The 13,989-nt window shown below is 46.6% G+C and overlaps 1 protein-coding gene across 3 annotated transcripts in view; it reads left to right on the forward strand.

Moving 5' to 3' along the window:
* The first annotated feature begins 246 nt into the window (after window positions 1-246).
* The window catches only part of FGF13 (fibroblast growth factor 13), a 499,700-nt gene continuing 485,957 nt past the window's right edge, over window positions 247-13,989 (forward strand). For all 3 annotated transcript variants that reach the window (XM_020971767.2, XM_020971771.2, XM_020971770.2), the window contains exons 1-2: window positions 247-332; window positions 1,028-1,240. In XM_020971767.2, the coding sequence (XP_020827426.1) occupies window positions 1,192-1,240 (49 nt within the window). In that variant the 5' untranslated portion in view covers window positions 247-332; window positions 1,028-1,191. The remainder of the gene's footprint in view (window positions 333-1,027; window positions 1,241-13,989) is intronic.

Below are 13,989 nucleotides of genomic sequence, written 5' to 3' on the forward strand. Positions count from 1 at the left end.
GACCCAGGCAGGCCGGCAGCCCCCGCCCCTGCGCCCCTTCGCCCCTCTCCGCGGCCCCCAGGCAGGGGGGCTGGCCAGGTTCTCTCCCAGCCCAGGCTAGGCTGACGTCGGCGCGCCCCTGCCGCGCTCTTGCTTTACTACAGCCAGCCGGCGGCTTTGTGTGGGTCCCGTCCCTCCCCCAACTCCCCCCCTTCTCCGTGCCCACACCTTCCCGTTTATATATAACGCGCTGCCGCTGCTGCTGCTGGGGCTTCGCAGCTGGCTGGGAGCGAGCGAGAGAGGAGAGTTGGCGTGAGAGGAGCCAGGGGGTGTGGGTGTAGAAGAGAGACCAGGTAAGGAAAGGCGGCAGCCCGTCGGGTATGCGCCCCCCACCCTACTCCCGTGCCTTCCACCCCTGGCTAACTATTACTACAACTAAGAAAGACGAAGAGGGAGCTGCAAATAAAGCTCACCTCGCTTGCCTCTCCCCTTCCCCCAGGCTCTGCGGTGTAACAGGCTCACACGTTGCTCAGCACATGTGCAAACAGTGCCTGCCCTCTCGGGGTGCTGGGGATTGGGAAGCGCACATTTTCGTCTTTGTTTTAATTTAAGGTTAGCCTTGGTTAGGCTCTTTTTCCCTCTCGCACCCTCACCTCCCCACCTCCTCTCCTAGTAGGGCCGGATCCGACTGCTCCCACCCGGACCCGACAGGCGCTGTCGGGGCAGGCGTCCCTTTCCTCCCCTCTCATTCCGGCTCCCTGAGCCCCAGCTGCGGTGGGTGGCCCTTGGAAAAAGCCTTGGAGTCCCGGCAGCGCTTTCTCCTAGTCTCTCTATCTGGCATCGGGGTGGGGAGGAGGGGAGAGAGAGGGAGTGATAGAGAGGGAAGGTGGGGGGTGGGGGGAGTCAGTGACACCGAGAGAGAACCCGCTTTTGTCTTTCTCACTTCTTGAGGATCCCTTCTGCGGGTGCCGGGGAGCTGCGGTGTCTCTCTGCCTCACTCACTGCCCTCCCACCCTCTTTGCTTTCTCCCTTCCCCGCTTTCCTGCAGGCTCCGGCGGAGGCTGTAGGGGCAAGCAGAGCCCAAGCCAGAGCCCTAGGGTCGGCTGTCGGGCACTGCCTGTCTTCTACCTTGCTAAAAGACCCCTCCGAGTCCGGCGGGATCCGTGAGGGTTTCAGTTCCTCGGGGCAAGCTTGGTGATCAAACTGGGATCTATGAGTGGCAAGGTGATGAAACCCAAGGAAGAGAAAGATGCTTCTAAGGGTAAGTCCACCCGCTCTGTTTCGCCTTCTCTTCTTTTCCCTTCCCGTTCCCTGCCCTGCCCTCCTCTCCCCTGCCCATTCCTGTGCCCGAAGCTTCTCCCTTCCCTAGCTTGAGCTGGCGCTGACCTTTTCCCCTGTGGGGCTGGGGTCCGGGCCAGGCGGGAGCCGGGGGTGGGGCCGAGGTCGGGGTCGGAGCTGAGCGCTAGAGCGAGCCTTTAGTCGATTTCGGTATTTACAAACTCTGGACCTGGACACTTTTCTCGGCTTTAAGCGCCTCTGCCCGGCGTTTCTCCCTCTCCGGATCGACACTAGCAACGATGCGGAGAATGGAGGGCTGGCGCCGCCGCTGCTTTGGCGGCGGCCGGGCTCGGTGTGTGCGCCTGTGTGTGTGTGTGTGTGTGTGTGTGTGTGTGTGTGTGTGTGTGTGTGTGTATGTGCGTATGTGTATGTGCTTGGGCGTGTGTATGTGTGTGTGTTTGTTGGACAAGTGCAACCTGAGGGCCCTCGCTCGTCAATCTGCTCCGTCCTCCCGGATCCTAACAAAGAAAGCGGCCCCAGCCAGGCAGGCACGCCTCCCCTTGCTTCCGTCCGTCAATCTGTTCTGGACCCGGGTCGTACCCGCCACCTTGCTCCCGACCCCCTCAGAATCCTAGACCGGGTGAGGAGCTTCGAGGGCCACTGATTATTCCTCTCCCCAGGCCCCCGGGTGCACTAGTGAACCCTCGTCCCTGGCGGTCGTGGACCGACAGTGCTCTGTTACCCACTCCTGCTCCGGGCCACGCAGATTCCGCGCTCAGTTCAGAGCAGTCACCCCAGGGAGAACAAAGGCTCTGCTCCCTTTAACCCTCCTGCGCCATGCCAGTGCCCAAGAGAGGGGGCAGCTTTCTCTCTGGCTCAGACACTGGCAGCCTCGGCCTCGGGATCTCTGCTGGTTGCCGCGCCCTGCTTCCCCTCTAAGAGCTGCTTGCTGCCCTAGGGCACTTGTCTCTCACTTGGATGGGCAGCTTAGGGAAGCAGAGGAGGATCTGTGGCCGTCCAACCCTTCCCCTCCTCTTTTCTCCCTCCTCCTTTTCTCTTTTCTCCCCCCTCCTCTTCTCTCTTCTCCCCATCCTCTCCCTCCTCTTCTCCCCATCCTCTTCTCTCTCTCTCGTCCTCTCTCCCTCTTCTCTCTCCCTCCCCGTCTTCCTTCCTCTTCCTCTTTCTCCCCCCTCCACTCTTCCTCTTTCTTCCCCCCACCCCAGCAAGGAGTGGACTGGTTTCTTTGCTCCTGGATATAAATTGGGTAACCATTGCCATGGAAACAGGGTGGGGAGGTATAGAGAGGGGGTGTTGGGGAGATATGGGGAACAACAAGCAGATTAGTTGAATCTGATCTATAACCCCCCCCCCCCAAGCACCACCCATTAGCGGATGGGCTGACGTCCCCTTTCAGGGATTTGGGCAAATATTAACAACATAGCCCATTTCCAGAGGAAGTTGCAGGAATTTGGGGACTTGCTCTGGTTAGCTCTTTTGGGAAAGGAAGCCCCTTTACGCAGTACCCTTCTGTACCACTCCTCAGAACCTTTTGTCTCTTCTCTCTCTGTGTCTTTCTCTCTGCCTGCCACCTTTTTCTTGTAGCAGTTTTAACCTTCCCCAGCTAAAAGTTGTCTAAATCATTATCACTGTTTCTAAGTAGAAAGGATTGTGTTTCTCTCAGGGTGGAAAGACGGTGGGGACGGGTGAGAGAAGGACCTAAACTGCTAGCTCATTGTGGGGGGGGGGGTGTCCCAGTTCCTGTCCTTTGCTTGCTTTATGTGAGCTGAAGCCTCTTGATTGAAGGTTTTAAGTGAAAGCTTTAATTGAAATAGTAAACTTTGGAAAGCAGGCTGCCTAAGCAGGGTGTTCCTGTTGTGCTGAACTTTTGAAATATGTATTTCTGTGATAAGGTGGAATGACTTGAGAATCATTCAGAAGCCTTATCTTCCACAAAGTGCCCAGATAGATAAACACGTTTGACAATTGTAGCACAAACCCATCTTAATCCAGGTAATTCCACTTGGAAGCTGGCAGCGTTTTGAATTCATTCCTTTAACTGAGTTTCCTGTATAAGTGTTGTCTTACCGTCTTTCCACTTTGAAAAATAAAATAAAACACAACCCTTACACATGCGACATGAAAATGACAGCGGCTGCTCTGAAGCATCTCATGTGGAATTGCGTAGCCATGTATGTCAGGAAATGTGGACATCGGTTTCTATGAAATGAAGTATTTTACTAAATGTATGGTATAGTTTTTTCCCATTACATCACTGTCATTTTTAGCACCATATGCTTTCATCTAAGAATTATTTATTAGGACTTCAGGCCTAATTACAAAGGAATTTTTTTAAAAAAAACCAACCTTTTTTTAAAGTTGATTTTATTGGTTTATTGGGAAATTAATGGAGGATATTTGCACAAGTCTCAGCCTACCATGAGTATTTGCTTCTTTAAAATAAAATGTTAAAAGACGGCAATCAAAATCTTTTTTAGCTACCATGAAATGCCTTTCATGGTAGCAGTGGAAGATTTTAATTCCTGATTTTCTTTTTTTTTTTATAAGAACTAAGGAACTTTTTAGTAGTAACATAAGAGGATTCATTTCTAGGGACTTTCGTTGTCAACATTATGGTTTTAGCTACACACCCTCGTAGGTTTGGAAAATGATATTCTGATGGATCTTGGATTTTATCCATGGGGACCCGCCCTCTGCCTGTGCTGGGGAAAACAGGGTTGAATAAAGTGGAAAAGAGCTGGCTAGCAGCTTAGTTATTAACAGTTCCTTTCACTGAAGTCAACAAGTTGTTTTGAAAGCTATCAGTGATTTGATGGGATTTCAACTGCCCTCCCCTTCCTAGTCTCAATTGATATGTAGACATTCCAGCCTGTGAAGTACTCTAGGAAATTTTCTTACAGAGCCTGTTTTGATCATAGGTGTGTGCCTTAACCTTGCCCTTTTTTCCCCCCAGAAGTTCCCCCTCTTGGGTGCTGTTATAGGAAAGGAGTAGACAGGGGTACATTGGGGGGTGTACAGCATGGGCCAATCCACTGCTTGGGGAAAGAGGAAAGCATAGTATTTATTTGTTTAGGCAGCTTTGATTCTGCAGTTTCCTGCAGAAGTAGTACCTAGCTAGCATTGGATGTGGTTTGGTGCAAAAGGGGCACCCGTGGAATTGGAGGCCTCAAGAATTTGCTAGAGACAAGCTCTTTTCTTTGCTGGCTCTGAGCCGTTGACAGTTCTGAGTAGTAGCAAAGATTTCTCTCTCTATTCAAGGGAGTTTGGTGTGTGTTTGCAACAATCCCGATCGCTTGTGCTTATTGTAAAGAGCCTTCCATTTCAGCCCTGCTTTCAGCGAGAGCTGGTTCTTTCTGTTGGCCAGCCTTGTAGTCTGGGCCTGGGCCTCTTGCTGAGCTATGTAGAGAGATTCCAGGCATATTCCCAGAAGTTGACCACTTGCAGAGCAGCCCCTGTGAGGATTGGCAGTCCCCGTGTGCATTTAGTGGACAGGCTTCCTTCTCTGCTTTGCATGGTTGATGTTGCTTTCATGGTTATTCCAGCTCCTGAAATCCCACCAGGCTTTGTGGTATTTGTGGCTGGATATGGGGTATATCTCACGACTTTATATTAACTCTGAAAACCATTTCAATGGAGCCCATCTTGGCTTCTCTGGATTTAGGAGCTAGCTGAGGTGCCCCCCCCCCACCAGTGGCTTTAGCCTTGAAAAAGTGGGAGGGGGGGAATTATTACAATCTGATCGATAGACAATCATGACATTGATCATCTCTCTCCCTCTATTTGTCCCCCTCCCAACAATGTTGAAAATATATAAAAAAAAAATCTACTGGTTACTCAAATTACAGCATACATAGTAGCCACTATGCTATCATGTGGACAGGTTGTAAACCAGTGGTTTTATAAACAAGGGGTAAGGGGTAAGAACCCCTTAACAAAATGCCTCATTTAGTAAAGCCACTGGCCCAGAACAGTTAGCAATTTACCCTTTTATTACATTTTTAGGGTTTTTTTTTTAGGAGATTATAAATTGGATGGGCAAATGTTATGTGTTCACATATCCCAGGTCTGTGCTGTCTGGCATCTGCAAAACATGGGAGGGAGTGAGGAGACTGTGCTTACCGTTCTCCTTTTCTGCAGCCTTCCCAGTGTGGGCAGAGTTGCACTGGTATACATCACAGGCATCGAGCTTGTCTCTAAGGTGATGATGATTATCCGTGGCAGGACATGTCCTGACCAGCTTATTGTTCTATTGTTAGTATTCCTGACGGTGTGTGACCTCTTTGTCTGGGACAATGGCTACCAGGAGGAGTGTGAGTAGAGAGGCTATGCCCTAACCAGATCTTCCTTCTACCCATAGCTCTGTCTTAAATCTATTATTTAGGCCAGGTGCTGTGGGCCTGGGGAGATGACCACAATAAGAGGTGAGGTGACCAAGGGAGCCAGGAGATGGCAAACAGAACTTGGAAGCAGGTACTAAGGCTAGAGACGGACCTGCTGGAGCTAGAGGGTGACTTAGGGGGTGTGAGGTTGGGTGGGGAGTTAGGAAGGCGGGAAGGGGAAATCTTTGGCCTACTGGGTCTTTGTGTAGCTGTGCTGTCTGTTTTATGTTCAAATCATCTCCTGGGTCTTGAAATTCCATTGAGTGGATATCATGCCACACTTCATGAAAAGGCTTTCATGAGAATGCTGGCACCATTATGGTTTCTTCTCCTTTTGGGCCTAAGCTTGCTAATAGGAATTGAGAGCAAATTGCTCAGATATTAAGCAATTAAAAGGGGTAGGCCATCATCAGAAATAAAACATTAGGGGAAAAGCCTTAAAGCAAAATACAGATTGAAATATGCGGTGTTCTACTGGTGATTGGCATTTACCCCAAACGTCTCCTTGCCTCTTGATTTCTACAGTGCCTATCTTAACCATCCTAACCAGGAGAGAAATCATCATTAGGTTAGAGCAGCAGAGTTTGGGGAATGATATTGGGGGCTGATTGTCTTGGTAAGAGACTTTGTTGGGGTCCACCCCCATCATCCTAAAATGAATATTATTGCTGTATGTGGCTTACTTTTGGCAGGATTTGGTTTTGTTTTCTTCTGAAAAATTTCCCCTATTTGTGAATGTTTTAGGGAACTTAGCTTCATCCTACCTTTTTAGTGAGAGTAGGGGGGCAGCTTTAGTTCCTAGGTAAATGTAGTAATGTCACAAACTAAAGGTAACATATCACCTCCTCAGTACAGCCTTTGCTTAGAATAAACTGTCAGAAATTATATAATTATAAAACCTCCAAGTTGGGAGGGATCTCAGAGATGCATAACCAGGCAGTTTTTCTTCTCCAGCATCTACAACAAAGGGTCTTGCAGCCAGTGCTGGAGAACTTTCAGCCACAGGGAATTCACCACTCCTCTTAGCAGCCCATTCATTATACATTTTAATAGCTCTAAGTATTGCTGTTCGGTTGTTTCAGTCATGTCTGATTCTCCGTGACCCCATTTGAGGTTTTCTTAGCAAAGATACTGGAGTGGTTTGCCATTTCCTTCTCCAGCTCATTTTACAGATGAGCAAACTGAGGTAAACAGGGTGAAGAGACCTGACCAAGATCATCCAGCTAGTAAGTATGTGACCAGACTTGAACTCAGGAAGATAAAGTCTTCCTGACTCCAGGACTGGTACTCTATCCATTGTAGTGCCACCTAGCTGCCCCATAGTTCTAGTTATTAGGAAGATATTTTTTCCCCCTTTATGTCATGGTTAAATCTTTCTTCCTCTGATGGCTACAAGTTGCCCCTAGCTCTGCCTTCTGAGATGAAGCAGAATTCATAGAATCACAGATTTTGTGATTCGGGAGGAGGCCTCAGTGACCATGTAGTCTAACTTCTAGTTGGAAGGAATCCTCACTATAACATACCCACCAAGGGATGCTACAGTCTGTTCTTGAAAGACCTCTGGTAGATGGGGAACTCCTCACCTGTGGAGGCAGGCCATTCAATGTTTAGACAGCTCTCCTTGGTACTGGCCTCTTGGTAATGTCCACCCCTTTGCTCTTGGTTCTTTCTGGGGCCAAACAGAACAAGTCTGATCCCTTCTTCACATGACAGCCTTTCAAATGCTTGGAAGACAGATGATGTTTCCTCTAAGTCTTTTCTCTTCTGGGCTTACTATTCCCAGCTCCTGCAGTGGATTTTCATATTACCTATATTCCAAACCCTTCATCATCCTAGTTGTCCACCCCTGGACACTCTCCAGTTTCAATCAGTATTTGTCAAGTGGCTACTATGTGTCAGGCTTTGGGATGCAAGTACACAATAAAGCAATCCCTATTCTCAGTGAGCTTACATTCTAATAAGGGAGCCAAGTACACAGAATTGCTATCTAAATATAAAGTAAATACATGCAAATATATACGAAGAAGCTTAATACAGGGTAGTTTGGGAGAGAGTGCACATTAGGGGAGGCTTCATGTAGAAGATGGTGCCCAAGCTACATCTTAAAAGGAAGACAGGGGCTTACTCTTTGAGGCAGAGTTAAGGAGTGAATGTGCTCTCAGCATGGGACATGGTCTTTGTAAAGGGCCGGAGATGGGAATATAGTGAATAAAAAAGAGAAAGCTAGTGTGCTAGATAAGAGTGCAAGGGAAGAAGTAATGTCTAGTAAAGCTTGAAAGATAGGTTGGGGCCAGGGTGTATAGGGCTTTACAAGCTAAAAACAGTAGTTCATATTTTCTCCTAGAGGCAGTAGCAAGCAGCTGGAATTGGTCAAATAGAGGCATCCCATAAACCTTTACTTACGGAAAATTACTTTACCAATGGTTTGTGTAGAATGAGCTGGAGTGGGAAACTTGAGGCAGAGAGACTAATTAAGACACTGTTGTGGTGATTGTTGAGAGGTTTGGAGAGCCTGTTCCAGGGCAGCAGCTGCTCGAGTTGGGGAAGAGCTTGGATCTGAAGGACGTTGTGATGAGAGAAATGGCAAAGTTGTTCAAGTGATTGGTCATGTGGGATGAGGAAGGGTGAAGAGTCTGTGATAATACCAAGGTGATAAATCTGTGGTACTAGAAGGATGATGGTGTTTTCAGCAGAAATAGGGTTGTTTGAAAAGAGGGGATGGTTTAAGGGAGAATGTGATAAGTTTAATTTTAGATATGTTGAATTTAAGGTGTCTCTAGGTTAGTCCATCTGAAATGTTGAACAGAAATTGGTACATGATGTAGGAGTGAAGGTAATGGGAGAGATCAGGGCTGGATCTGGGTGTCATCTGCATAGAGATTATAGTTAAATCCATGGGAGCTGATGAGATTACAGAGAAAGCTAAAGAAAGACACTTGGATAGAACCTTGGGGAACATTGACAGCTAGGGGGTGTGATATGATTGATTAGGCAGTCTCTCCAGAGACTTGGAGTGATGAGATAAGGAAGAAGTGAAATGGGAAAGGGCAGTGTCAGAAAAACCCAAGGACAGTGTGATCCATGGTGTCATATGTGTTGAATAGGTGGAGAAGGATGAGGACTGAAAAAAACAAGATTATCATATTCATCAATCAAGAGATCATTGATAACTTCAGAAAGAATAGTTTCAGTTGAGTGATGAGGTGGGAAGTAAGATTGGAAAGAGTTGAGAGCAAGAGGAGAAGGAAGTATGGGGAGGCAAGTCCACACAACTTTTTCAAGGAATTTGCCTGAGAAAGGGAAGTGAAAGATATGCTGATAGCTTAAGGATACAGACAGTCTAGTAAAGATTGTTTAAGGATCGAGGAGACTTGGGAAGTAGGGAAGGAAGCACCAGATAGGGAGAGATTGAAGAGAGAAGGGGAGGATTGAGGATTCAGTCTCCTAGGGAAGACGGGAAAACATGGCGTCAAGTGTACATGCAGAGGGGTTAGCCTTGAGCTGGAGAAGAACCATCTCTTTGTCAGACTGAAGGAAAGAAGAGAGTAGGAGATGATGTCCAGTGGTTTTGAGGTGAAGAGAATGCTGTCATTTTAAAAATTAAAGTAACAAGCATGGTACTCAGCTGAGGGGGGGGGGATATGGGAAACTTGAGGGAAGAGAAGGTTTGGAATAGAAAGCGAGATAAGCAATCAGTTAGGGAGGAATAAAAGGACCCTCTTGGTGCAGTGAAAATCCAGTTGAGGTTGGATATCATAAACTGGTAATATAGCTAGTTCTCCAGCTTCATTCAGGGGCTTGTGAATAAGAGAGGAGGAAGCAGATGGTGGGACTCTTACAGGGCTGAGATTTGGCAAGAGATGATGTGTGATAGGACAAGGGGAAAGGGGATTAAAGAACTGAGGGCAGTGTAGAATTGAACTGTCTAATGATTGGGTTGAAGTTAGAGAGGGAGGGATGTGAAGTCATTTGATCAATGTCCTTAAGTTTGACATGGGGAACTAAGGCCAAACCTTCACATCAGCTTTTGTGCCTGCCACATCACTCTGTTGATTCGTATTGAGCTTACAATCCACTAACATTCCCCTCCCCAAGATCTTTTCCAGAACAATCACAGTCCAATTATTCCTTTTGCATATATTTATGAGGTTGATTTTTTTTTTTTGGTACTCTAGTACATCACATGGATCCCTGCTGAATTTCATTTCTTCAGTCGAATGTGTTTAATGTTCTAGGTGCTGGTGGTGATACATAGATAGATGATGATGATACTAGTCGTTGACATTAACATAGTGCTTTAAGGTTTGCTTAATGCCAAACAACCATTTTATTTGATACTTATAATGATGCAGGTGTTCTTATTTCCCTTTCCTCACTTTATATATAAGGAAATTGTGGGTCTGATAGGTTGTGGCTTGCTCATGTTAACACAGCTAGTTGTTTCCAGAAGTGATATTTGAACCCTGGTCTATCTTGATTCCTGGTCCAATCCTCTTTGTGTTGCACCGTTATATCTTGGACAAGCACTCTGCTGGTAATAATAACACTAATTCCTTTATAGGGCTGGGGACCAAACCTGTGATTTCATTGGCATGGGGAAGGCCTTCATAAGGAAGCTCCCTTTACCAGTGCACATGGGCAGATTTTCGGCAATTTAGGGTCTTAGTTGCCAAAGCAGAGGTGTTTTTAATATGTGGCCCACAGGCTACAAGCAACCCACAATACTCCTGAGAATGGCCTGAACCAGATGAAAATGTAATTGGGAAATACTTAACAAAATAATTAATAAATTAGACAAGTATAAAAAAAAATAGATGATACTGCATTTTAAACAAAGTCAATATATCGCCTGCAAACATGCTTATGTAAGGACTAGAGGCTCCTGTTTGTATTTGACTTTGACACCATTGCTCTAGAGCTTAGAGAGAGGGGTTCATCGACAAACTGGCTAGGTGTCAAAGGCAGGATTTGAATCCAAGTTTCCCTGGTTTGGGACGATTCTGTCTGCTATGCTTGGGTTCAAAACCTTGAAGTTGTCCTTGACTCCTGATTCTCTTTCACTGTTACTCCACTCAGTTGTCTAATCTTGCTAATTCTGCCAATACCTAACATCTTTCACATACATCCTCTTCACTCACCTGGATTCCACCCTTCTCCAGGCCTTCATTGCTTCTTGCTTTGTTTTATTCTCTCCCATCTCCAAAAATCTGACTTCCATGCAAATGCCAACATAACCCTCTGTAAAGCACCAGTCTAACCATGGCCCTACCCTACTCAAGTGGCTCCTATTGCCTCCAGGATCAAATGGAAATTCCTCAGCTTAGCATTTCAAACTTCTTCCTATGTGGCTCCCACCTACCTTTTCAGACTTATTTAGGTCTGCACAGGCCTATTTGCTAGTTCTTGTGCTTGGCACTCCATTTCCTGCCTCTAACTAGACCTTTGCACAGACTTCCTTTCGTTCGGGGAATTTCTTTCTTTCCTTAGCTTCCTTCATTGCTCAGTTCAAATGTTGTGTCCTATAGAATGGTCCTTCCATATCCCTCTAACTAGTTCTCTTTCCTTCCTCATGTTATTGCGTGCTTCACTTTTCTCTATACATGTTATTTCCCCCAGTCAATGTAAGGTCCTTGATGGCAGAGACTTTTTTACTTTGTCTTTCTGTTCCCTCATGGAACCCTCCTCTCCTCCCCAATCCCAGTACCTTGCACATAGAAAGTGCTTCATAAATGCTTGTTGCATGAATGAATAGTACTTCTGTACCCTGTTCTGGTCAAACCACGTCAAGAGTAGTGTATTTGGGTACTGATGAAGTAGAGGAGGGTAACGAGAACTGAGAAAGGATTAGAGATGCTGCCAAAGGAGGACTTGGTTGTTAGCCTGGAGAAGAAGAGACTTAGTTGGGGTTGGGAGTGGGGTGGAAGGGGATGGTTTGAAGGGGAAGGTGTTTGAACGTCTAGCGTGTGGAAGATGGTTTTGGCTCCAGAGGACAGACACGAGGGAAATGGGTGATAGGTGTAGAGGGGCAAATTTAGACTTAACATCAGCACAAACTTGTTCCTGATGAGAGCTGTCTAAAGGTGGCATGCGCCTCCTCAAAGGCTACCTGGTTCCTCCCTAATAGAAACCTTCAGGTAAAGGTTGACTGTTTGGGGGGGCATTTTTATAGAGAGAGGTCCTGTTTAGGGTGTGGGTTGGGTTAGATGGGCTCAGAGGTCTCTTTGCATTTTGAGGTTCCGTCGAGGTTTCAAGGAGGAGCCTTGAAGACTTCAGCAAATGGGAGTAGAGGGGGAATCCTTTTCATGAGTGAAAGACAGGGAGAACAAAGGCCTGGAAATCAGAGAGAGAAACAGATTAGAGCTGAGTGTGGACTTGAGTCTAGTTTGGCTGGAATGCAGAATACATTAAGGTAATTAGCATGAGTTAAGGCTGGAATACATTAAGGCAATTAGCATGAGCTAAGGCTTGAAAGGTAGGTAGAAGCATTTCTAATCCATCTTCCATGTGATAACTCTTCAGATATTTGAAGACTGCTCTTATGTTCCTCCCCCCACCCCCATTTCCCCAGCTCTTCTTCTGTCCAGATTAAATATCCCTGGTCCCTTCAGCCAGTCTTTTCCTGGCATGATTGCTTTTTCTCTCTTCACTTGGGTTTCCCTCCTCCAGATGCTCACCAACTTGACAAAAACATGAGGACCAGCAAAGAGCACATGAACCTGTAGTACAGTAGCAGGCTGCCCCTCAGATTTCGGCCCTGTAAGGATTGGATGTCAAAGCCCTTCCTGAAGCACCACTCTCTTGTATTGGAAAGAGTTTGTTCTGAAAAGAGATGTTTTTGGGTGTTGAGGCATGATATAAGTATCATAGGATGAGGGGTATAGAGACTGGACCTTTGACTCCCTTGGTATAGAGAATTCCCAGGTGAGGAAATTCCTTCCACTAATGCAAGTGAGCATTCTTCTCTTCAACTTAAAGTCTTAGAACAAAGATAGGGAATCCGCAGCCTCAAGGCCACATGTGGCCTTCTAGGTCCTTGGGTGCAGCCTTTTGACTGAGTCCCAGTTTTACAGAATGAATCCTTTTATTAAGGGGATCTGTTCTGTGAAGTTTGGGTTCAAAGGGCCGCACTTGAGGACGTAGAGGGCCATATGTGGCCTAGAGGCCCCAGATTCCCCACTCCTGTCTTAGAGAGTTGCCTAGAGCATTGAGTGGTTCAATGCCTTGGCCATGTTCATCTATCCAATGTATAGCAAAGGTGGGACTTGAATCTATTTGAAGCCAGCTTTCTGTTTCCAACACCATATTGTCCTATAGCATAAGTATCATATATGCGCCCTTTATGGAGAGATATAGATTAAAAATAAACATTAATTATTGGGGCCTTTAGAGTCCAGACTTTAAGCACTGTATATCTAAGAGCATTCTAATGGGGTTCTCCTGAACCCTGTCTCCCTTTGCCCTTTGACATTACGCTGGGTGTTGACTGTGGAATGGAGACAGTGTTGCTGTCAGTGGCTAATGTTCTCCGCCTTGACAGAAGCAGGGGTTAGTAGGTGTCCTTGCTGATTGTCTTAAATTTGGCAGTGGCCCTGGAGTCTGTTGGCATCAGCTTTGTGTTGACATGTCTGAAGCCTCCAGGAGGGTGGGCTGGGATATGTGGCTCTTGGCTCTGTTCCTTCATTCTGAAGAGCTCTCAGAAGGTGGTTTAGGCTATTTCTGATGTCCTCCATGGGTTCTACAGGTAGTGAATTTTCCATCATTCTTTTTGTACCCTATCCCTAGGTCCCAGAGAAAAAGAGCAGAAAGAGTTGGAGTGGAAATAACATACCTTTATTGGCCAATATAACTTTTTCTTAATGGCCCCCAGCAGGCCCAGACAGAATTGGAAAGTGTGTTTTTGGCACTTATTGACCTACCTCCCCTTTTGTATCCTTTTCTTTCTATCCTCATCCTAGGTATTTCCTTTCCCAGGCATTCTGTGCCCTCAGCATAGAGCCAAACACATAATAGCTCCTTAATAAATGTTCATTGAATGAATAAAAGAATTAGTATTTGTCCCCTGGATATGTAGCCCTACCCCTCTGCCCCTCACCTTCCATCTCTGGTGCTCGATATTGCCTTGCACCAAAAGGAAGGGTTTAAGAGATGTGTCCATCAAATGGCTTCCCCATGGAATCATGTACTCAATACCTGTGTCTTGCTGCCAGTTCCATCATGACTTACCTGGCCCGTGGTCCCTTCCCTCCAGTTATATGGCACGGCAGTGTCAGACATGCTGCCCGCAGCCACATGTGGCCCACAACACTCTTGAGTGCTGCCTGAACTTGATTAAAAC

This window comes from Phascolarctos cinereus, unplaced genomic scaffold (assembly GCF_003287225.1).
Source record: "Phascolarctos cinereus isolate Bilbo 61053 unplaced genomic scaffold, phaCin_HiC Scaffold_8;HRSCAF=390, whole genome shotgun sequence".
Classification (NCBI taxonomy): domain Eukaryota; kingdom Metazoa; phylum Chordata; class Mammalia; order Diprotodontia; family Phascolarctidae; genus Phascolarctos; species Phascolarctos cinereus.